Below are 24,371 nucleotides of genomic sequence, written 5' to 3'. Positions count from 1 at the left end.
ATGCGCTCCTCCGACCCGGCTGCTGCCTCCGCTTCTGCCCGGGTGCACCTCTGCCTCCTGCATCTCCTGCTGCTGCTGCTGTGGCCCACGCCTTTGGGCGGCATGGAGAACCCCAAAGGAAAGCAGAAATCGCAGCTCCGTCCCAGGGAGGTTGTGGACCTGGTGAGCCCGTCTCATCCCGTCCCGTCCCGTCCAGTTCACCCCGTTCCGTCCCATCCCGTCCCGTCCCGTGGGAGGGCTGCGGTCCCAGGGAGTTGGGGAGTAGAGGGTAGTTGGAACTGCAGGAGGCTAGGGAATAGATGGAGGTGATGAAGACTGGCTCCAGCTGCGTGGGGCAGACGGGCTGGTATTGGCAAAGGAGAGGGAGCTCGGGCTGCCGAGGCTGGAGAGACGATCAAAAGCTACAGATGGTACTGTTGGGTGTGTCTGTCTGCCCCCTACCTCATCTATGTACGTGTCTGCTTGCCTGCTTGCCCATCTTTGTGAGTGTCTGCCTGCCTACTCTGCTTGGTTGGGGGTGGGGGGCGAGGGGCGGGGAAGGGTCGTCTAATGTCTGTCTACGTGGAAGGAAGGACGTGCTATGGGGCTTGGGATTCTGGAGAGGGAAAATAACTTGAAGAGGGGAAATCTTGGAGCGGTGATATCATTACCATAGTGAAAAGGGTGAAACTCCGCATAAGGAACTTTGGCTAACCACGTAGGTTAGCACCTTTGCAATTTTTAGTCTTACGGGGATCAAGAAACTAGTCTTAGTTCCACGCCTGGACGATACGGTAGCGTAGAACTTTGGTGGCGCTCCCTATGGGTTACTCCTGAAATATCTAGAAGCTTTGTTAGTTACTGGAAGAGACTAAAGAGGATTTGGAGTCCGAGGAATTGTGTTCAAATCCCAGCTCTGCCCCTTAGTACCTGTGCACCTCTGAACAAGTCTCTTAAAGCTGGGCCTCCGTTTCCTCATTGTAAAATGAAACGACTAGACTAGGTGATCTCTAAGGATATACATCCTTAGGAGCATATGAAATTAGCTATCAAGGGATCCTCTGATCTTGGTGGTCAGGAAAACGTTGTGTGGTAAGGCAGTTTTCCTCTCTCTGCTCCTGGTTGCCGTTAGAATCTTGTTTACTTTTAGAAGGAAAGCGGCGTAAGGAAGCAGGTTTTTTTTTTCTTCCCTGCACTCTTGAAGAACTCCTTTCAAGTGGAGTTATTTCTTGAAATTACTTTGGCTTTGTTGTGTTCTTATCTGTGTATCCAGTTGTATTCTCACCAAGGAGGATGTAAACTCCTTAAAGGCAGAGATAGTGTGCCAGTGACCAGCACAATTAACCCCCTTAACCATTCCACCCCATCCCCCAAATCTAGTAAACAAAAAGGGTTGGGAACTTCAGGCAGTAGCACCAATGCGGCTGGAAAGGTTGCATATTTAACTAGCTGTTATTCAAATCAGAGAAAAATTTGCCTGTTCATATTTAGAAAGCTGATTTCTCCCTCCTCCCTTGCATTGAACTCTTCCTGACCATTGCTGTGGTCACCAAAAAGAAGTAAATTGAAGTTCCTACTCCCCACGGTAGACGACCCATGGGGACTCTTCTCTCCTAGTCTTCAAATTACAAAGGAAGTTAGACAACATGGGTTTTGTGGATTGTTATTCTTTTTTCCTGGCAGAGAGGTTCGTTTCAGCTAAACAAGGACACAGTTGCATGGTCCAGTTCTTAGTTAAGGGACTAGGGCAAATCAAGGATTTCAGTGCAAGAAAGCCTCCCTGCCCTTCTCATTCTCTATCCCTGAGACTTCCAAGCCTCTCTTATCCCCATCTAATGCCTGCTTCCTACATTAATGAAAGAACAGATCGGGGATAAAAAGTAAAAGCCAGGCCAAAAAAAAAAACACAGGAAAAATGAAGCAGAGCCCATGCTCTGGAAATCTTACTAACCCACAAAAAGCTTTGAGCACTGCAAAGACTCATCACCAGGTTGATCATTGGTGGGGGGAAAGGAGGTGAAGAAGGGAGTGATAAATTTTTTGGAAATAGCAACTCAACAAGACCACCTGTCACAGTGAATGGGGTTGTTGTCCTTGTGGGTACAGGGAGGGCCCACACCATGGAAATCACAAAACCTTCAAGTATTGAAGACACAATAGACATTTCCAATGATGAATAGATTTGCTCATTTGTTAATAAATAATTACTATATAGCAAGAGATAGTGGAAATAGTACTGGATTTGGAGTCAGGAAGACCTGAGTTCAAATCCTACCCCAGGCACTACCTGTTTGCCCCTATGTCACGGCACCTCTCTTGGCCTCAGTTTACCCATCTGTAAAGTGGGGATGATAATAATAGTACCTACTTCACAACTGGGTTGTGCAATGGATAGAGTACCAGGCCTGTGGTCAGGAAGACCTGAGGTCAGATACAGCCTCAGACACTAGCTGTGTGACCCTGGGCAAATCACTTAACCATTTGCTCATCTATATTGCTCATCCCTTAACTCAGTTTCCTCATCTGTAAAGTGAGCTGGAGGAAGAAAGGGCAAGCCACTGCAGTATCTTTGCCAAGATAACTCCAAATGGGGTCATGAAGAGTTGAACATGACTGAAACAACTGAACAACAACTTCACAGAGTTGTAAGAATCAAATAAGATAACATATGTAAAAAGTTCTAAAGAGCTATATAAATGGCAACTATTATTATTCTGCCTGCAAACTGTGTGAGATTAGGCAAGTCACTTAAACTCTGTAAGCCTTTGTTTCCTCATCTGTAAGATGGGTGAGAATAATAACATTTACTTCACAAAGCTGTTGAGAGGATATAAGGTACTATACACAAAAGCATTTTGCAAGTCTTAAAGCACTGTAGAAATAGCATATATAGGCATATATGTTATCATATTTAAATGTGTGTGTGTGTGTGTGTGTGTGTGTGTACTATGTGCAGCATGCTCTTATGGATTAAGCGCTGGCTTTGAAGCCAGGAAGAGCTCTGTTTCTGACACAAACTGGCTGTGTGACCCTGAGTAAGTCACTTAAACTCTCAGTTCTTTGAACCAAACCAGGTGTCAAGCTCAAATAGAAAGAGGAGCCACTTAACCTTATTTGAGGATTCCTGGAGCCACATATTGACTCAAAACCACAAAATAACATTATCTATGTTGTGTTGTATTTTTATTTGTTTTGTTAAATGTTTCCCAATGATAGTTTAATCTGGTTCAGGCTGCACTTGGGAATGTTGTAAGCTGCCAGGGTGTTTGACACCTCTGATTCTATAAAACCATAAATTGCAGAAAAGATGCCCACTTTCATTAGTAGAGAAAATATCTTCACTCTAAACCAATGAAATCACAGGTCCAGTCCCTATCCATAAATTTCACAATATTCCAACGGTCAACTCTAGAAGTCTACTAATTTGTCTGGTGTTTGCATGCCATTTACATGCTATAGATTTAAAATCTCTGTCCTTTGTTGATTTTCCTTTAAAGCAGATGTGATAGGCAGTGCTGAGTAGTGGAATGAATGTTTTGACTTTGAATTAAGAGAGACTTAGGTTCAAATCCTACCTTTGATTATTGACTGTGTGTGGTCATGGCAAATCACTTAAAGTCCAGGAGCTCAGCTACTTTGTCTGTGATGTGTGGATCATCATCCTTATCATACTTCCTTCATAGGACTGTGAAGAGGCTCAAATGAGATGTATGATGGGTGGTACATTGTAAGATATTAAGCTTTATATAAATGCCAGCTATTATTATGGAAGCCTCTGGCATTCACTTTTCCCCCCAGCATGGATATGGATTGGACTAGATATCCCCTGAGGTTCCTTTTAATTTTAACATTTGGGTATTCTTTAAACCCTCTCTTATGCATGGTTCTTTTGTTGTAGTCACACAGGTTGGATCCCTTCAGCTTGGAAAAGCTATTCTAGACACTCCAGCATGCATTCTCTTCTTTAAAAAGAAAACAAACATGCCCATCAATTGGGGAATGGCTGAATAAATTGTAGTATATGAATGTAATGGAATACTATTGTGCTATAAGAAATGGGGAAGATAGGGACTTCATAATAACCTGGGAAGACCTACATGATATAATGCTGAGTGAGAAGAGCAGAACCAGGAGAACATTGTACACAATCACAGACATACTGATTCTGTGATGACTAACTTTGATAGACTTGGCTCTTCTCAGCAATACAAAGCTCAAAGATAGCTCCAAAGGACTCATGATGGAAAAAGCGAGCTACATCCAGAGAAAGAACTGTGGAGTCTGAATGCAGACTGAGGCAAACTATTTGCTCTCTTTTTTTTCTCTTCTTTTTTGGTTTTGTTTCTTCTCTCTTCTCATTCATTCCATTGGTCATAATTCTTCTTTACAACTTGACTATTGTGTAAATAAGTTTAATGTAAAGGTTTATATAAAATCTATATCAGACTACATGCTGTCTTGGGGGGAAGGAGGGAGGGGAGGGAAGGGAAGAAAATTTGAAACTCAAGAACATGTAGAACTGAGTGCTGTAAACTAAAAATAAAAAATCTAATTTAAAAAAAGAAAAAGAAAACAAACAAAAATTAAATTAAATTTAGTTCAGTTAACAAACACTTATTTTCTTTCCCTCCCATATCCCCTGTCACTGAAGCAAAAAAGAAAAATTGAATCCTTGTAAGAAATATGCATAGTGAAGGAAATCAAATTCCTGATTGGCTATGCCCGATAATGTATGTCTCATTCTGGATCTTGAATCCATCACCTCTCTGTGAAGTGGCAAATAAAATGCTTCATCTTCAGTCCTCTGGAATCATTGTTGGTAATTGTCTTGATGAGAGTTCTCAAGTCTTTCAAAGTTGTTTTTCTTTATAATGTCGAATTCAAGATGGAAGAAAGCATGAAAAAAGCTAGTGAAGTTTTGACCAAGTTAGGTCTGAGTAGAGTACCCCTTAAAGTCAAAGAAAATGCTGATGATGAGGAGGCCCAGAGGGCAAGGCAAAAGTTGATGTCTACAACTGTTGGTATGACCATGGGACCAGTTGACCCAGGAATAATTAATATCTCACCTGTTATCCCAAATGAGATTAAATACCTGCTAAAGGTCAAAAGACTTGGAAGCAAAGTGTATGTAGCAAATATGAATTATAAAATTGGCAGGGATAAATTGAAGGAAGTGTTCTATATGACTGACATTTAGAGTAGACAGTTTTGAAGATTAAAATGGGAAAAGTCATGGAATTGACGCTGTTACTTTTGAACAGCTAATTGAAATTTAATATGCAATGATCAACTTCTGTTTTACAGAGCAACATATGTTAAAATGGTTGAGAAGTTCTTGCCAAAAGTGGACTTTTTGTTCTGGAATACCTGTAGTAACCCTTTCGTAGAATTGGTAGCATTGGCATGGGACTAGAACCAGAAGCAATTCCCACTGATTCGAATCATCTAAAAAAAGACATAAGAATGTCAAAATATATAAAAAAAAAGAATGTCAAAATATGACCTGTAGGAATGGAAATAAAAGGCATGGAATTTGAAATAGACACTTGGAAGGTCCCTTTAATTGTATTGGCATGGAAAGCATGGGTCAGTTTAGCTCTGGCATAAACCTGGACCAAATGAGTAAGATGGATTATGGAATGACTGGAGGATTTGATAGAAACTTTGCTTGAAATGAGATTGGAATGGCTCACAATTTTTGAGAAACTCTTCTGACGGGAATGGGTGGTCGCAATGGCAATGACTAATCAAATGGATGAGCCATGAAATTGATTATATAAATGTGCTGGGATGAAAAGAATGGATTCTGGCCTAAGCCATGTAATAGATAGAATAGGATCTACTATGAAGAAAATGGGCCTTGTTGTGAATTGAATGGTTTCTACTCTAGAAGGAATGGGATCAGGAATAGAGCAAAAAAGATCCTCTTGAAAGTGGCTACATAACCACAAACACTGAGAGAATGGGTAAACTTTAAGATAGGCTTAAGGGTAGAGGAAATGGGGGCTGTCATGGATTTTGGGATTAAGAAAATAGCTATTCCTGTAAGTTGCATTGATTCAACTGTAGATTGAATGGAATCAAGTGTGGATCACATGGATCTGAGTATGAATTGTTTATTACCTACTGGCATGGAAGCTGGTATAGCCTATATGGTCCAAGTTATGGATTAAATATCTACTTGTTTGGGCCCTGTGAGTATCAATAATATGGATTTCATGGGATTGGACCATATAAGGGCCAATAACATAGAGAGAATTAAACTCATAATGGGTCCAGATCTAGGCTCAGGAATCTAGCATATGAGATACAGCTTTGACAGAGCTATGGAAGTGGATTGAGAAAACTTTGAAGACAGTTTCACAGGGTATTTTGGAGATGCTAATGGTTGTAGGCTTATGATTGTTCAAAATGTCTGCCAGATATTTATAAGAAACCGATTTTTTGACTTCTCGTGGTAAATGCCCCCCCCAAACCAAATTCATTTGATATTACCATAGATTTTATGCAGTCATCAAGTTGGAGAATTGGTAGGCCCGAAGGGCTATGCTGTGGTTAAGTGTGAGTCATGAGCGGTGTCAAAGAAAACCTAGTAGATGTTGAATAGGATAAAGATTAGAGATAGAGAGATTGCTGAGCAGATTGATAAAAATGCTTAAGGAGCTGCCCTTTTTAAACATCAGTTCCAGACTTCCAAATTTGTATTTTTTTCTTTGTTAGCCTTACTAATTCGTTTTCTGGATATATAAGGATGTTTCATTTGCTTTCTGTAGGAGGGTGATTTCAATTACTTTTTAAATGCCTAGGACTCCATCTGATTGTTTTCTTTGGGGATAAGATATGCACAATTGTTTTTATAGTTGTGGTATCTTGTTGATATTACTACTTTGGTAATAAACAAATGCTAAAAGCCTCTTAAAATGGAAAAAAAAATAAGAAAAGCTCTTCTGCATCTGAGGTCAGTTGCAGTCCAGGAAACAGGATTTTCTTTAACTGAATCTACCCTTTAAAATTCCTTGTATATTACCTTTCAAAATGTTCCTTTCATGCTTTCAGCAAGGTCTGCCCCCTGGTGGTGTCTTTGTTTTGGAATTCAGGGAAAAGGACTAACCTTGCTCCATATAGAAAATATAGAAGATAGCCAATGTTGGAATGGGTAGCGTTGGCCTGGATGGAGCTGAAGGTAGATGACTAGCAGAGAGTGAGCTGAATTAGGTCACTTGAGGACAGAAGTTTTTACTTGATTCCATGGGGATATTAAGAGACTTTGAGTAAGGGATGTGGTATGGTCACGTGGCGTTCCTGTTGGATTTTTTTTTTTAGGGGTCAGTGATCAGGAGCAGATTTAGAGGAAGAGATGCTCAGCTGAGAAGCTTTGTAAGAGGAAATTATTCCTAATTCTTGCAGGGAGAGTCTAGGTGGAAATAAAAAAAAATGGGGTTATAATACAATGACCGCTAGATGACACAGTGGAGAGAACACTGGGCCTGAAGTCAGGAAGTCAAGAGTCAGGAGTCAGGAAGGCCTTAGTTCAAATCTGACCTAAGACACTTACTAGCTGTGTGACCCTGGGCAAGTCACTTAACTCTATTTGCCTCAGTTACCTTATCTGTAAAATGAGCTGGAGAAGGAGATGGTAAACCATTCCAGTACCTTTGTGAAGAAAACCCCAAAAATGGGTCCTGAAGAGTCAGGCACAATTGAAATGACTAAACACACAATGTTTCAGAAATGCTAATTTTAAAGGGATGATGGTTGGAGGTAAAATGCTCGAGGAAGCAGTCACATGTAGAAAAAGCAAAGTCTAACCGTTCAGAACTCTAACTGAAAAGCCTCATCATCAGTCAGTCAATAAAGATTTATTAAATACCTATGATGTGCCAGGCACTGTGCTAAGTACTGGGGTACAAGAAAAGGCAAAAGATAATGCTTGCTGTCAAGGAGGGGGAAAAATAGCAAGCAGCTATGTCCAAAAAATAAGCTACAAAAGAAAACAAATGGGATAGAAAGGATACATAATCATATGTCTATATATAAATACATACACATATAGCTATAAATGATAACAAACAGAATCTACAGAATATATAATTATATTATACATAGCTATGAAGTTTAACAAAAAAAGGTTTAAAATTGTAGATAATCAATAGAGGAAAGATACTAGAATTAAGAAGGATTGGGAAAGGATTCCTGTAGAAGATGGGATTTTAGCTGACACTTGAAGGTGGCTGAACAATCCAGGGAGCTGAGATGAAGGGGAAGAATATTCCATGCGTGAGTGACAGTCAGTGAAAATACCCAAAGCTGGGAGATGAAGTGTCTTGTGCAAGAAATAGCAAGGAAGCTAGTGTCACTGGATTACATATTATATGGGGGAAGAGGGGAGTAAGGCACAAGAGGACTGGAAAGGTTAGGGAAAACATCAGAGGATTTTATATTTGATCCTAGAGGTGATAGAGAGCCAGTGGGATTCACTGAATAGGGGGGTGACATTGGTCAGACCTGTGCTTTAGAAAGACCACTTTGATAGCTGAGTGGAGGGTGGACTGGAGTAGAGAGAGACTTGTGGTAAGCAGACCAAGCAGCAAGCTATTGAAACAGTCCAGGTAAGAATTCCTGCATCAGAGTGGTGGCAGTATCAGAGGAGAGAAGGGAACACATACTACAAGAGATATTTCAAAGGTAAAATTGACTAGCTCTGGCAACAGATTGTATACAGGTCACGAGGGAAAGTGAAGACTTTCAGGTGACATCTAAGTTGTAAGTCTGAGTGACTGGGAAAATGGTGGTCCCATCACACAAGTTTGGGGAGAAAGATAAAGAGCTCAATTTTAAACATGGTGCATTTAAGATGTCTGTGAGTCATCCAGTTTGAAACGTCCAATAAAGAGTTGGAGATTTGAGATTGAAGGTCAGTAGAAAAAATAGGGCTGGATAAGTACATTTGAGGATCATCAACATACAGGTGATAATTGAATCCAGGAGAGCTGGTGAGATCACCAAGTGAAACAGTATAGAGAGAGAACAGAAGAAGGCCCAGGACAGAGGCCTGGGGGACATCTATGGTTAGAAGGCATGACCTCAATGAAAAACCAGCAAAGGATATTAAGGAGTGAGCAGAAAGATAGGAGAACCAGGAGAGAATGGTATCTCAGAAATCTGGAGAGAAGAGGGTGATTGGCAGTGTCGAGGCTGGAGACAGGTCAAGAAGAGTGAGGGTTGAGAAGGGGTCATTAGATTAGGCAATTAAGAGATGACTGGTAACTTTGGAAAGAGTAGTTTTGTTTGATTGATGAAGTCAGAAAACAGCCAAACTGCAGAGAGTTCAGAAAAGAGTGAGAGGTAAGGAAGTGATGGCATCATTATAGATTTCAAGGAGTTTAGCCATAATAGGGAGGAAGGGTATAGGATGATAGCTAGTGGGAATGGATGAATCAAAAAGTTTTTTGGAGATGGCAGAGATATGGACATATTTGTAGGCAGTAGGGAAGTATTTGGTAGATGGGGAGAGATTGAAGATAAGTGAGAAACTGATAGAAGGGACAATCTCCTGGAGAAGAAGGGATAGAATGGGATCATTTGTACTTGTAGAGGAGTTTGTTTGGGCAAAGCAAAGAGTCACCTCTTCCTGTGAGATAAGGTAAGGGAGGAAAGAGTAGAAGAAGGCAACTGGAGGGAGATGGGAGGAAGACAGAAGAAGAAGCTCTTGTTGGATGACCTCAGTTTTTTTTTTTCTGTAAAATATGAGATAAGGTTCTCAGCTGTGAGAGGGGGAGCTTCTCTTGGTTTTAGGAGGGATAAAAAGGGTTTGGAAGAATTGCTATGGTGAGTGGGATAATGAGTTGATTAGGGAGATTTAAAAGAATTGCCTTTCAGCAGTGAGAGCCCAGTTGAGGTTCTGTAACATAAATTTTTAGTGGACTCAGAAAGCATGGTTTCATAATTTTCTCCAGCTTTGTTTAGCAGCACATATCTAGGAGCAAAAGTGACTAACAATGGGAGTGATCCAAGGCTGAGGCATGGTAGGGCTAGATCAGTGAGAGAAAAGGACAGTGTAGATCTGAACTGGTTCACCAAGGGGTCAGAAGGAAAGTGTAGGTAGTGCTGGCATGATGGCCTGGGAAATAACTAATGGATTTAGAGATTGGAAGACATCATGTGGATGAAGAATAGGGCTTGGTATTACAAAGGAGAGGTAAGCTTCAGTGATGATAATAATACAAAAGAAAATACCAAAATAAGCCATAATGGTTTCTCTACCTCTGCCCCATTTGAACTGCAAACCCCAATAGTCTATATATTTTCCAGTGAATATGAATAATATTTTTAGAATAAGAATTAAATCCAAATAGAACTCAGTCTTTTAAAATACTTTGCCAGTAGCTAAATTTTCAGCCAGGTCTTCAAAACACCTTTTAATATACTGATTCATTTTCACACTTCTTGGCAATAGATAAGAATGCATCTATCTATCTATCTATCTATCTATCTATCTGTCTGTCTATCATCTATCTATCTTTCTATCTAATCTGTCTTTTTTTGAGAAAATAGTGATGTCCCAAATCATGAGGAAATTCAGTTCTAGTGGAAGAAGGTTCTTTCAATGTCGATGAAGCACATTGGAAAGATAAACAATAGGCTTACTGGTAAATTCCTGACGTGTAATGATCCTACCTCACCCACCATCATTTCTGGCCCCGGTGATCTGACTATATCTTGTTTCTAAATAGTGAGAACTGAAGCAGATCCAATCTAATAAAAAATTATTAAGCAACTGTTATTTGCAAGGTGCATTGATAAGTGCTTGGGATACAGACAAAATTAAAAAAACAGTCCCTGCCTTCAACAGGCTTACATTCTACTGCCAGGGTATCAAACCATTTACATACATAAGCATATCATGAGTTTATTTGAGAGAGCAGAAGGAGAGGGAGAACATTCTGATACAGAAGTTGATTCTTAGTGGCAGCCTAGGATTCTGTGAAGTAGAAATGAGGAAGGAATGAATTCTTGGCCCAGGAGACAGTCTGGAAAAGGCAAGGGGGTGAAAGATAAGATTCCAAGTCCAAGGGATAACCAGTAGGTTAGTTAGACTTCAATATGAACTACACAAAAAGAGTATTATGAACAGATCTTGGAAGACATGCAGCAGAAACATCATGAAAGGCTTTAAATGCCAAGCTGAGGAGGTTGCATATTATCTTAGAGCCAATAGGGAGCCACTGAAGTTTCTTTAGCAGAAGAGTAATATGACCAAACTTGTGCCTTAGGAAGCTTATTTTGGCTGCCATGTGGAGGATTGGAGAGAGGAAAGATTGGAAGCTAGCAGTCTGTAATGGCAACCACACTGCCATACCCAGGATGGCTGCTAGTGTTCTTTTATCTGCTTTACTTCTTTTATCTGCTTTACTAAGAGAGACAGATGTTTCTGGGGTCAACAATCTTCTTTAAACAGAAAAGATACAAAGAAGAGAAATAAAGACCAACAGACAGGGCTCTACTTCCTGAATCAAAGCTTTGCATCCAGAGAGCCTTTACCTCTTAGGAGGTAAGGGAGCTCTGATCATATGACTACTCAGAATCTTGACCAGGGAATCACAAGATCCTTCTTGTAAGTGAGCCCCCAAAGCAAAAGCTCATCTCTCAGCTAATAGGCTCAAAGCCAGAACCCTTCTGACTCAATGCCTAATTAGAAATTAACAAAAAGTGTGTAAGTCTTCCTACAACAAGCAAGCTTCCCGTAATGGGCTCCACATGAGGCCTACTGATGGGCAGGGAAGATCTTATTCCCCACTGACGTCACACAGTCTAATTGAGAGGTTGTCACACTAGTGACAGGGAGGAGGTGGTGTTGGTAGCAGCAATGAGAGGAGTAGAATGTGGGTGTTCTTTTGGAGGTGGAATTAGTGAGACTTGGGGTCCAATTGGATCTATGGGATGAGGGAGAGAGAAATCAAGGATTTTAGATGTTACAAGCCTAGGGGACTGAAAGGCTGGCAGTAATTTTTAGGGTTCATCATAACATATAAGGAAATGTGTATTTCCTCTTTGATCATAGGGGTGTACAGTGATCTAAAATAGTGGTACCAAATTCTTCACTGTAATATATAAAATTATGCTTTTAAAATGATGATCTGAATTATGGTTGGCCAACATAAAGTAAATACTACTTTTGTTAAAGTCATGTATCATATTATTCTTAGAAAATTTTGTCAGTGTTTTCTTATGTAGAGTCATATGGTCAAAAGTGTCATTTAAAAGATTCTCAAGTGCTATTTTCCTGATCAGGCTATATCTTTGCATTATAATTAAACTATGTTGTGGTGGTTTTCCCCCCTTTCTCTTTCTCTCTCCCTAGTATAATGGAATGTGCATACAAGGGCCTGCTGGGGTACCTGGCAGAGATGGAAATCCAGGAGCCAATGGCATCCCGGGTACTCCTGGAATCCCAGGTCGGGATGGATTCAAAGGTGAAAAGGGCGAATGTCTGAGAGAAACCTTTGAAGAGACCTGGTCACCCAACTATAAACAGTGTTCATGGAGTGCACTTAACTATGGGATAGATCTTGGGAAAATCGCAGTAAGTAAATTCAGAATTTTTCTAAGTTGATATATCAAGATTGCAGGGTTTGAGTGTTAAATTTCTAGTTAGATTTCCTACATCTGGCCCAAAGTCATCTCAAGACTTATAATTCAAGAGCAGACACCCTGAAAACTTCAATCTAAGTTAAAACAAACTGAGCTCCAGTTTCCAAGTATAAAAAATAGGACATAATTCAGAGTCAATTTCATGAAAGAAGGCATCAGAGCAACACATCACCCTGCTGTTTTACCTAGTGTCTAAAAATGACTCTAAAAATGTTTAGGTAAAAAGTAATAAAAGTGAATGTAGAAGTTTCATTAAGTCAGGAACTCCTAAGGGTATGTGTAGAGGGTAATTCTTCAGACATACCCGTGGGCTTGGTTTGAAATGGATTGTCATAAAAGCCTGGCCAAATTTTAAGGAAGGCAAGAGTAACTGTGAACTATTCATATCAATGTTGCTTTATCACATTTCTATTTGAAATAACAGCCTGTTGGACAATGCATTTTGATCAAAGATCCAGTCAAACTAAGTGGTTAAATCTGCTTCAGAAATAGGCTATGTGAGTGTGAGGATAGGGGAATTCAACACTCTTAGGCCTACAAGTCTATAGTACAGTGCTGATACTTCTCAGGGAGAAACTTTTAACTCTCTCTCTCTCTCTCTCTCTCTCTCTCTCTCTCTCTCTCTCTCTCTCTCTGCCCCTGCCCCCTGCCTCTCTCCCATCCCCCCACCCAGAATTTGATTAAGAGTAAGTTTCTGATTAGGAATACATGGCTATCGGCTCTGATATGAATCCAATCCCTGGCAGAATTTTGTTACCAAAGAACTGGGAGAAACCTTTGTATGGGTTCTGAATTCATATCACTCAGCTCCTTATCTTTGCACTGTAAGGAATATAGATAAGATAATATAGGTAAGACATATAGAAAATTTTAGGGCAGGATCAATTAGGTGGTCACCTTGTATATGAGCAAAAGTTTAACATGATTCTTGTAGTTTTAGCAACTGAGCGGTTTATATTGGCATCCAATTTCCAGAAAAGTGTCTATTAAAATAAATGCCCATGTATTTAAATACTCAACATTAATGAATGGGTTGATAATTTGCAGCCTATCCAAAGCTTCTGTGTTTCTTTCAATTTAATTTACATTTATTTATAGTAGTTATTATGTACAGTGATCTACGTTAAGCTCTAAGGATATAAAGATGCAGAACTTTTCCTCAAAAAATTTAAAATCTAATCAAGGAATGGAGTCACAAATAACTATGATTCAAATTAGAATATGTTTTTGTGCATAGGAAAGCTCAGAGGATCATGAGAACATTGTACACAACCACAGACACATTGATTCTGTGATGACTAACTTTGACAGATTTGGCTCTTCTCAGCAATACAAGGTTCAAAGACAGCCCCAAAGGTCTCATGACAGAAAGAGCTATCTACATGCAGATAAAGAACTATGGAGTCTGAATGCAGATTGAAGGAAACTATCTGCTCTTTTTTTGTATCTTTTTTTTTTGGTTTTGTTCCTTCTTTCTCATGACTCACTCCATTGATCATGGTTCTTTATGATTTGACTATTGTGTAAACATGTTTAATGCAAAAGTATATGTAGAACATATGTTGGATTCCATGCCATCTTGGGGGAAGGGGGGCGAGGAGGGAGGGGAAGAAAATTTGGAACTCAAGGACCTGTGGAACTGAGTGTTATAAACTAAAAATTAAAAAATTAAATATTTTTTAAAAAGAAAGAGTAGGATTCAATAGGTGGAGATGGAGGAAGGTCCTCATTATGAGTGGGGAAGGTCCTGTATAAGTAAGTAGAAATGAGAGAAGGTAAGACAAGATGAGGGAGAAGTGACATTCTCTAAAAAAATGCTAGAGATGTGAGTTATAGCAAGGTTGTTTAGGGCCTGAATGCCCTAAGGAATTTGCATTTTCTTGGGTAGGCAATAGGAAGTCACTGAAAGTTTTTCAGCAGGGAAGTGACCTGATCAGACATGAACATCAGGAAGATTTCTTTGGCAGCTCTGTCAAGGTTGGATTAGAGCGGAGAGAGAGACATGAGGCAGGGAAGACAGTTAGAAGGCTCAAATAATAGCCTAAGTGAGAGGTGGTCTGAGCCTAAATGAAGATGGTTTCAGTGGCAGCAGAAAGGAAAAGAGGGATATGATACATGCATTGAATAAAATACAGATCTCGGCAACTGATTGGATATGGAGGATGAAGGAAAGGGAAGAGTCGAGTATGATGACTCTTTAGTCAGGCAAAGAGGCAGGTTTGGAGGAGAGATATTGATCTGTTTTGGTAAACTTGAAATATCCACAGAACGCAGAGGGACCCAGCAGGCATATGAGACTGGACTCCTAGGAGATAAAGAAGGTAAAGAATGGATGTAGGAATATTGGGTAGAGGTGACCATTTGAAGCTAATGTGGATGAGATTGCCAAGGAATAGAATAGGGAGTTAGAAGAGGTCTTAGGACAGAGTCTTGGGGATGTCCACTCTTAGGGGTTGGAAACAAGAAGAAAAACTGAAGAATTACCAAGGCAAGTGGTCAGAAAGGTTTGAAAGACCAAGAAAACATTGTCACAGAAACCAAGGGAGGACAGAGATTCAGGAAAGAATGGTGGTGGTGACTGACTGTCAAATAGAGATCAAAGGATGAGGACTGAGAAAAAGACCTTTGGACCGTTTAATAATAGCTAACATTTATATAGCACTTACTATGTGCCAGGCATTGTGCTAAACACTTTACAATTATTGCCTTTTTTGATCCTTACAACAGCCCTGGGAGGAAGGAATTATTATTATCCCCATTTTACAGATGAGGAAACTGAGGCAGACAGATTAAGTAACTTGCCCAGGGTCACACAGCTAGTAAGTATCTGAGGCTGGATTTGAACTCAGGTCTTCCTGATTCCAAGCCCAACAATCTATCCACTATGCCACCTAACTGCCCTAAAAAACCATTGCATTAGCTTTTTAGTATTAATTATTTGGAGAATATTTTTCTTTGCAATAGTTACAGTAGTTAATATCCTTTTGAACCTATGTGAATACAAGTTAATAGGACCATATTCTCATAAAAGACAGATTTTGGCAAAATTCAAATTTTGATTATCTAAATTAAATAGCCTTTAATTTTAAAGGATGAAAAAAATAGGCCAAAGGAGAGAGCAAAATTAAAAGACAACCTTTTAATGATGTCATTAAAGTGAAGATTGAATAATGCAGTCAGTCCAGTGTTAGAAGAGATGCATAGACTATATAGTCTCCAATCATAGTCAATGTATGAGATTACTTTATAATGCAAACACCAACCAACGTTTCTATTAACAATGTGTATTTTCCTCCCTAAGTGTTTCATTGTACTATATACAATGTTTTACCCATTGACGGACTTCTTTATTTTGCAACTTTGTTACTACTTTGACACAGAAAATGTGCTTTTATTTGTTCCCTGTTTGTGGAAGTAGTATGAGTAGGATTTAAGGATAATGTGTCTTCCGTTTTTAGCATTCGCAACAGGGCTGGTCAGTATCTAAGTAGTTTCATGCAATGTTTCATGTGTTCTTAGTGCTTTGACAGATTTTGAGAGGACAAAAAAATTGGGTGTTAATGTTCAGATTTGTAGATAATAAGCAACAGGATTGTTTTCTTTTTAAAAATGTAATAATCTTCCTTCCAATATTGTCACAGTGACTGAGACCAAAAATGTGAATGGACTAAAAAAAAAATCATCTTTTAATATGTCTGATTTTTTTCCAGTTTGGTGATGAGGAGAAAACTTCAATAGAGAGATTTTAATGAAATACAATATTTATTTTGTATACAGAAAGACGCACAAATATACACAAAGGTCGAATAGAGTGGAGCTAAGAGCTACCCTTACTTCACCTTAAGAGGCAATATACCAAGGGAAAGGACATTGACATTGGAGTCAGAGTATCTCGGCTCAAAACCTGGATTTGCTATGTATCTATATAGATCTGTCTATTGCTCTCTATATATTGTATTATAATTAATAATATAATAGTATTATATATATTATAGTCTGATAGATCTATATATAGAGATCTATAAAAACACATACATGTATATGATACAGATACACTCATATATACACACTGGTGTTGTGTATGCAGACCCATGGTATATGCATATGTATGTATGTATATACACGTACGTGTATGTGTACATCTATATCTATCTATATACCTATTTGATACATGTGGCAAAATGTGGACTCATTTTCCTAATCTTTAAAACGCAGGTGTTGGACTAAGTAACCTCTAAAGTCTTTTCTAGTTCTAGGTCTGTGATCCTATAACTAATTAGCCTTTTCTCTTATTCATAATCAAGTTAAGGTGACAGATATGTATTGGCTTAGCTCCATCCAAATGCTAATGGCTCGGTTGTTTTGTCCCATTGATGCTGAAGGCTTGAACAATTAGAGCATGACTGAGATTTACTTTCCTATCATACACTGTCCCTCTTAACGGGATACAAATATATAATTTGGCTAGTTATACTTTTAAAATGTGGGCTGGGGGGAGTTGAAAGCACATTTATGTTCTGGAGGAAATAGAATGGACGATGTGGTCTCAAGTCCATGTCTGTGTTTTCACATTAGGAATGCACATTCACAAAGATGCGCTCTAACAGTGCTCTCAGGGTACTTTTTAGTGGATCCCTTCGACTGAAATGCAAAAGCGCCTGCTGTCAGCGGTGGTATTTTACATTCAATGGGGCTGAATGCTCAGGACCACTTCCCATCGAGGCCATAATTTATTTGGATCAAGGAAGCCCAGAAATGAATTCCACTATTAACATTCATCGAACTTCTTCAGGTATGAGAACTATGACATGTGTGAGAGAATGTCCTGTGAGACCTTCTTTGGGTTGTTTTGTTCTGTGGATGTGGGTGATTAACAAACCACTTTTAAAGTTTTGCTCTCGCATTAGATGAATGGATGGCTATAATCTGTTATAGTAAAAGCCTCCCTCACTGAAATTTACAAACTCACTTCAACTTACTGTGTCTAGTATGTGCAAGGCACTGTTCTAAGAGCTGGGGGCAACAAAGATGGAAAAATAGCCTCTGCCCTCAAGGGGCTTACATTTGACTTACATGTGCCCAGCATATAGTAAGTGCTTAATAAATGCTTGTGTAACTGTTGCTGATTGAGATTTTAACCTAACATAAATGATCATTTTTAGCATTCTGCAAGATATAATACAATTAGAGTTGGTCAGTGGATTACCAGGGGCCATAATTATACAGTAATAAGAGCCTGATTGTCTTTTCTGCCCTTGGGAGGGGAGAAGCAGTCTAGCCAGCATGAAGGGAAAACCCTTACAATCCATACTTTTCCTGGTCTCCTCTTGAATCAAGTCTAGAGTTACACCCAGTTTGAAGGGAATGATGATTTCCTTAGAGCAGAGACTTTTTATCATTTTTTTAGGCTTTCTGTGCATGAAAGCAATTTGGAAATTGATGTAAGGTTGCTGTGGATGTGGCATGTTTGTGACTGAAAGATTCACAAGTTTGAGACACTGCCTTCCTTGTTTTCTAAGATCTTTTGTAACTTGAAAAACCTATGCTCCTATGTTCTTTTGATCAAATGAGTTAATGCACAGAAAGCTCTTGGTATACCTGAAAGCTGAGGTTAGATGTTATTATTGGTGTTTACAATTGTAGTGTATGTTTATTAGATGGTATGACTTCTCCGTTATGTTTTTATATACTAGTTGTTTGGAGTAAATAGTCAAAAAGGTACAGTTTAAAGTTTTACATCTGACTTCTGCTTTGGACCTTGGATCTAAAAAAGACAAATTCTAAAAGCATAAAGAAAAACCTAAATAACAAATGTAACAAAGCAACTTAAAAACCCCAATGTTTTCTTATTCAGTATGTGAATTTTGATATACGTGGTGAGTGTTGTGCCTTTTTAAAGTGAAAGGGGGCTGTGTAGTAGATATAAAAATTAATATATCCCCAGAGAGAACCTCCTCTTCTGGGTGCTCAAAAGCCCTAATCAGTAGCAGCAGTACCACTACGGAGTGGGTAGAGTTATAAGGAGCACTTCAAAAGGACCAAGTTTTGATCACTATGAGTACTCCCTTCTGTAATTCAGATTATACCCTTTCCCCATATCAGGAGAGAGATTGCACCCCTTCCCCATTTCTATGAGATTCTATGGCCAACCCTTTGTTGTGTGCTACCCTGAATGTAACTAGACTGGTCCTTCATTACAATAAACCCTCCCAGAGTTTGTGCTCTATTGGCTTGCCTTCAAGAATCCAAGGTCAGATTCAGGTCACAATGAGGCATTGCAGTAGGACTTTAGTGGAAGTATAAGTGCCGTGTAGGCTACAATCCTCTGCCAACTAGTTGCATGACCTTATACAAATTGTTTAACTGCTCAAAACCTCTTTCCCCCCTGGAAAACAAAGAGATTGGACTAAATTATGTCTAAGGTATCTTCCAGGATTAACGTTCTATTATCCTATGACAGAGTATTATAATGAGGCAACAAGGTGCCATGGTGTCAAGAAGACTTGAGCTTGAATTCTGCCTTAGACACTTACTAGCTGTGTGATGCTGGACAAGCCACTCAACCTCTCAGCCTCAGTTTCCATATCTATTAAGTGGGAATAATAGCCCCTACTTCACAGAAGCTTTTTTTTGGGAGGGGGGAAGGCAGGGCTATTGATGTTGAATGACTTGCCCAAGGTCACACAGCTAGTAAGTGTGTCAAGTGTCTGAGGCTGGATTTAAACTCAGGTCCTCCTGACTCCGGTGCTGGTGCTCTACTCACTGTGCTACCTAGCTGCCCCCCTTCACAGAGTTTTTGTAAGGATCAAATGAGATAATAGGTGTGAATGGCTTTACAAATTTTATATAAATGTTAGCTATTATTAGTACATAGTGAGTCAAATGACATTTCAAGTTCATATATCTGAAATTTAGGCCTGGAATGCTTGCTATTACCAGTAGTGATATTGAAGCTTCTGGACTAATTTCCAGGTGATTTAAAGACAGTAGAGAAATTTGAATATTCTTGGATCCTCCCATTAGGGATCCAGGTCTTTTCACAGTCGCCCTGGTATCATGTTGAGAATCTTGAACTGGACCCAGTTGGATGGGTAATGCCCACTGATCTAGTTCATTAGTTTATATATCTGGGACTGGTGCCACAGATGGTAAGTGAGCTGCATCCAGAATCAAATAGGAGGAGAAGATCAGACTGAATCACATTTGGGAAATTGTGTTATGTTTTCACTTGTCACTGTTGCAAAAGTGCATCCTTTTAACAGCAATGTTCTCATAGGACCACAGATTTAGAGTTAGAAGTGATCTTAAAAGCCATCCTGAGACATTAAATATCCCCAAGATCACACAGGTAGTAAGTGCCAAATCTTAGATTCAAACCCAAGTACTCTGATTGCAAACCAAGAAGCCTTTCCATTGCACCTTATCTTGGAATGCCACAATATCAAGAAAATTACAAGTGAAGGTCATCCAAAGATACATAGTGGATATAACTTGGTTGGATTGCCAACAATGACCAGTACCCAAGAAATAGCATTAAAATGCACTTGCACCTTAAGGATGGTGCACCATCATCAGAAAGGGTGGTGGGTCATGTCCTGAGAAAAAGAGATAACAGATGGACAGCCTGAGTGCTGAATTGGTATTCATGGAAGGTTAAAATCAGAAAATCAAAAAAGGACCTTCAGCATCCTGGTTGCCTTTTCTATGGAAGATTTATAGAAATTCAGTAGGATGAAAAGGCATAGATACCAATTGCTGATGGAGGGAGTAGCTACATCCATGATTTCAAAGATGCATTAAAGCATTGCTTTAAAAGGAGGTGGGGGCTAGAAATGATATTGCAAATCTATAGTTCTTGCTGTCAGGGAGGTTGGGACTGGTGGATTGCTTGAGTTCAGTAGTTCTGAACTGCAGTAAGACAAAGTCAATTGAGTGTCTGAACTAGGTCTGGCACCAATATGATGAACCTGTGGGACCAGAAGCCACCAGGATGTCTAAGGAGAGGTGAAATGGCCCAGGTCAAAAATGGAACATATTAAAATCTCTAGTCTAATCAGCAATGGAACCAGGTTTATTGGCTGCTGCACTTCCAACCTGTGTAGGATGGGGTGGGGGTGGGGGGCAGGGAAAATCCTTTAAAAAAAAGTAGGAACCAAGCTGAGTCAGAATGTCAGTTTTACCATGGTTCTTTTGTATTTTAAAATTATCTGACTGCCACGGATTCTCTGCAAGAATCAGTTTTTGTAAACTGCAAACAGAAAAGGAAAGCAACATATAAAATTTGCATTAGTGAGAAAATGATGAGATAAGTGGAACACTAAGAAAACCATTTTGCTCTGACCTATCCCACCTCCAACCCATAAAAGCTGTCTTCTGTTTCTGCTGTGTCAGTTGTCAGGAAGTGTTCCAACAAAATAAGAGGCACATCTGAAATCAAATTTTTTCACTTTGAAAAATAAAATAGATTTCTATTGGTTGGTTGGGTTATTTTTGGGGGCATTTTTCTGTTTCTCCTGGAACTTAAAAATTCTACCATAAAGTTTTTTTAATAGACAGGTTGCTTCCATAACAGTGATAAATTCAAAAATTTTCTGAAAATTATTTATAAAATTTAAAATATTTGTGAGAACCCATATTGACTACATGAATTTGTAATCAATCAGTTATGCTAATTCCTGTATTAAGCAGCCTTGGATTTGGTGTCAGACTTGTCATTAGCTAAAAGGACAACAAAAACAACAAAAAGCTGACTGAGTGTTGTGGAATCTCAGGGAGGTTCTAACTTGTGGTCCTTGTCTCCCAGTGGAAGGTCTGTGTGAAGGAATCAGCGCTGGGTTGGTGGACATTGCTGTCTGGGTTGGCACCTGCGCAGATTACCCCAAAGGAGATGCCTCAACTGGATGGAATTCAGTGTCCAGAATCATTATTGAAGAACTCCCAAAATGAATTCTGCAAGTCCTAATCCCCTACCTCTTTTTGAATACATTTTAAACAGTTTATTTTAAGAAACATTTTGTACTTTGAAAAAATAAGTTAAACTTTTTTTGACAGATGTAATCTAGTAGTGTATATTCAGACTTTCTTCTTTTTTTTAAATGTCGTGTTACAAATGTTTAAGACAGTTTGAGAAATTTGCTGTTGGTACAAATGCTTCCCCACCCCCCCACGCCCGCCCCAAACTCTCATCCCCAGGTCTCATTACTAACAGCCTCATTTTTGTCAGACAGGCTTTCTCTTCTCTTCTCCTCCCCTACTTTTGCTCTGTCAAAGTTGCAGCTAAACATAATAAGAGTCCTTATAAAAGTTGGAGTTGTGTAAAATTGTTTCATGTCTGTTAAATAAAGCCTACTACAAAACAAATTTAAAGCCTTAAAGTCTCTAAATGAGGAGCTACTGAAGATTTTAGAGCAGAGAACTGACATAATCAAAACTGTCTAAATTGGTGCTTTTTTCTTTCTTTTTTCATTCTTTGTTGAATTTTTCTTAAAATGGAAAGAAGAGGTGATCAGTCCCTCTTTTTCAGATTATTTTCCTCATTTAATAGCAAATACCTTTCGAAATCAGTGATTTTGTGGTATATTGATGTCCACGTTGAGAATAGAAAAAAAGACTACACATAAAACTCATGTACCAAGTGAGATATTTTTCTTTTTTAATTTAATATTTTGTTTTTCCCCAATCACATGCGAAAATAATCGACATTCATTTTCTATAATTTTTGAGTTCTAAATTCTCTCCCTTCCTCTGTCCCCACCCCCTCACCAAGAAGGCAAGGAACCCAATATAAGCCATACATGTACAGTCATGCAAAACACATCTCCATGCTAGCAAATGAGATTTTTCTTTTGAAGCACTTTTTTTTAGAGGTGACCAAAGTCTCTTCTTTGAAAGCTGGAGATGGGGACACTGCAAATCTGCAAGTCAGATCAACTCATAAGATGGGGGTGTTGGGGGGTAGTACGTGTGGTAGCCAGCTTCTCTTTTTTTATATAGGAGGGGTCCCATCTCTTATGTGTTATTGATGTTTCATGATTTCCCCCCATTTTCCGGGAGTAATTGGTGGGGAAGCAGGTTATTTTCTGCCAACTCTTCCCAAATAATTATGTTTTGGGATCTTTGAGCCTCGTGATTGGTTGGAGGATAACCGGTTCCACAATGAACATACATAATGTCTAGCCAAGAAAACCCAGTTATCCAAATCAGAAATCAAAGAAAGCATCCATAGGAGAATACATACCAGATACTACAGAATGAGATATTCCTAGATCTCACCCAAGGGGAAACTCCCCAAAGTCTCTAGTGTAGCAAGCTGGGGATAAGGACGTAATTGAGACTGCTGGGTCCTTTCTGGTCTTCCCAGAGTCTTTTCCTTCAGCAACTTGAAGTAGAATTGACCTCTTCCATCTTCCCTCTTGAAGCAAGAAGCTGGGAGCCCTGATTACAGACCCCAAAGTGACTTGAAGCTTGAAGAGTCCTGCCCTTTACACAGGGCAGGGTATTTATCTCCATTAATGAGAAGTCTCATACCAGTGGGTTTGGGGATTGAGGTTATACTGTGAAACATTCACCTGTGATTTTTTAAGTGGCAATTAATTCATAAACAATCTTATGGCAAACAAAGAGCAAAGGTGCTGTTGTTTGCTCACAGTCTGAATTTATGATTTTACCCAACTTTCCTGAGACAATCTCCCAAATCTAAAGTCTGTTATAAACAGAGTAAACAGGTGAAGATTCACATAGGGCTCTTTATTATTTCATATACCAAGCTGTCTTGCATCTATAAGGTGAGTCAGCCAAAAAACTACTAAAATGTATGGATTTTGTTAATAATGTATGAATTATCCACCAAGCAACGTCATCTCATTTATATTCACAAAGAAGGGTGATAGTAAAAATCCTAAATGGTAAATATCCTTCTATACATTATGAGAAGGGTTGTAGCAGCCATAAAAATTATGAAGTGAATTAGAGTGGTTACAATGTAGCTAGGTCTGCCACACATACCTTAGGGAGATTAATCTGACTGCAGTATGTGTAATGGCTTAGGGTTGGGTAGGGGGAAGAGACTGGAGGCAAGCAGAACATTTAGGAGGTTATTGCAACATTCCTGGTGAGACATGGTGAGGGCCTAAACTAGGATGATAGAAGTGACAGGGGAGAGATCTGAGAGATGTTTTAGAAGTGGAGTTGGTTGGACTTGGCAACAAATTAGTTGGGCAGTGAAGAGGGAATGAGGGAGAGGGAGGAGCTAATGATGATCCTGAAGTTTCACATTTGGATGACAGATTCAGTTGAAATTAGAGGTCTAGAATGAAGGAGAAAACTTGGAAGTCTGAGTTACAACCTGAGAATCATCCATCTACAGGTGATGGTTGGCGCTAAGGGAAGGAATGAGAGTGAAAGAGGATCATGGCTCAACTGATTTCAATTTAGCGAATATTTATTTAACAGGAGTTTACTATAAACCTTATAGGGGAATCATGGGATAGAAGAGGCAGCATAGCATAATAAATGAAAGGGATAAGGATTTACAAGCTTGAAGGTTCTGATGCACCAACTGAAGGGAACTTGGACTACTAGAAAGAAAAGACGAGGCAGCTGAGGATGGAAGCTCTTTGTGCCTTGGTTTCATCATCTATATAATGAGAGGGTATGAATAAATGGCTTCTAGTCCTAAATCTGGGGGCAGCTAGGTGGTGCCATAGTGCATTGAGTGCCAGGCCTGGAATCAGGAAGACTTA

General features: G+C 39.4%; 1 protein-coding gene across 1 annotated transcript; it reads left to right on the top strand.

Annotated features, from left to right (window-relative positions):
• CTHRC1 (collagen triple helix repeat containing 1) lies at window positions 1-21,864 on the top strand. Its single transcript, XM_036741151.1, has 4 exons — window positions 1-162; window positions 12,341-12,562; window positions 17,206-17,422; window positions 21,434-21,864. Exons 1-4 carry the CDS (start codon window positions 1-3, stop codon window positions 21,574-21,576), a joined length of 744 nt encoding a protein of 247 aa, XP_036597046.1. The 3' UTR covers window positions 21,577-21,864.
• Window positions 21,865-24,371: the final 2,507 nt, after the last annotated feature.

This window comes from Trichosurus vulpecula, chromosome 1 (genome assembly GCF_011100635.1).
Source record: "Trichosurus vulpecula isolate mTriVul1 chromosome 1, mTriVul1.pri, whole genome shotgun sequence".
Lineage (NCBI taxonomy): Eukaryota > Metazoa > Chordata > Mammalia > Diprotodontia > Phalangeridae > Trichosurus > Trichosurus vulpecula.
The sequence above is the reverse complement of the archived record's forward strand: the minus strand, read 5'-3'. Positions and strand labels throughout refer to the sequence as shown.

Bases quoted from the DNA above. Each gene is read 5' to 3' on its own strand.
- CTHRC1 (XM_036741151.1), top strand. From the start codon at position 1: ATGCGCTCCTCCGACCCGGCTGCTGCCTCCGCTTCTGCCCGGGTGCAC. The intron at 12,563-17,205 runs GTAAGTAAATTC...TTTTCACATTAG, and splicing joins TAGATCTTGGGAAAATCGCA to GAATGCACATTCACAAAGAT. The intron at 17,423-21,433 runs GTATGAGAACTA...CTTGTCTCCCAG, and splicing joins CATTCATCGAACTTCTTCAG to TGGAAGGTCTGTGTGAAGGA.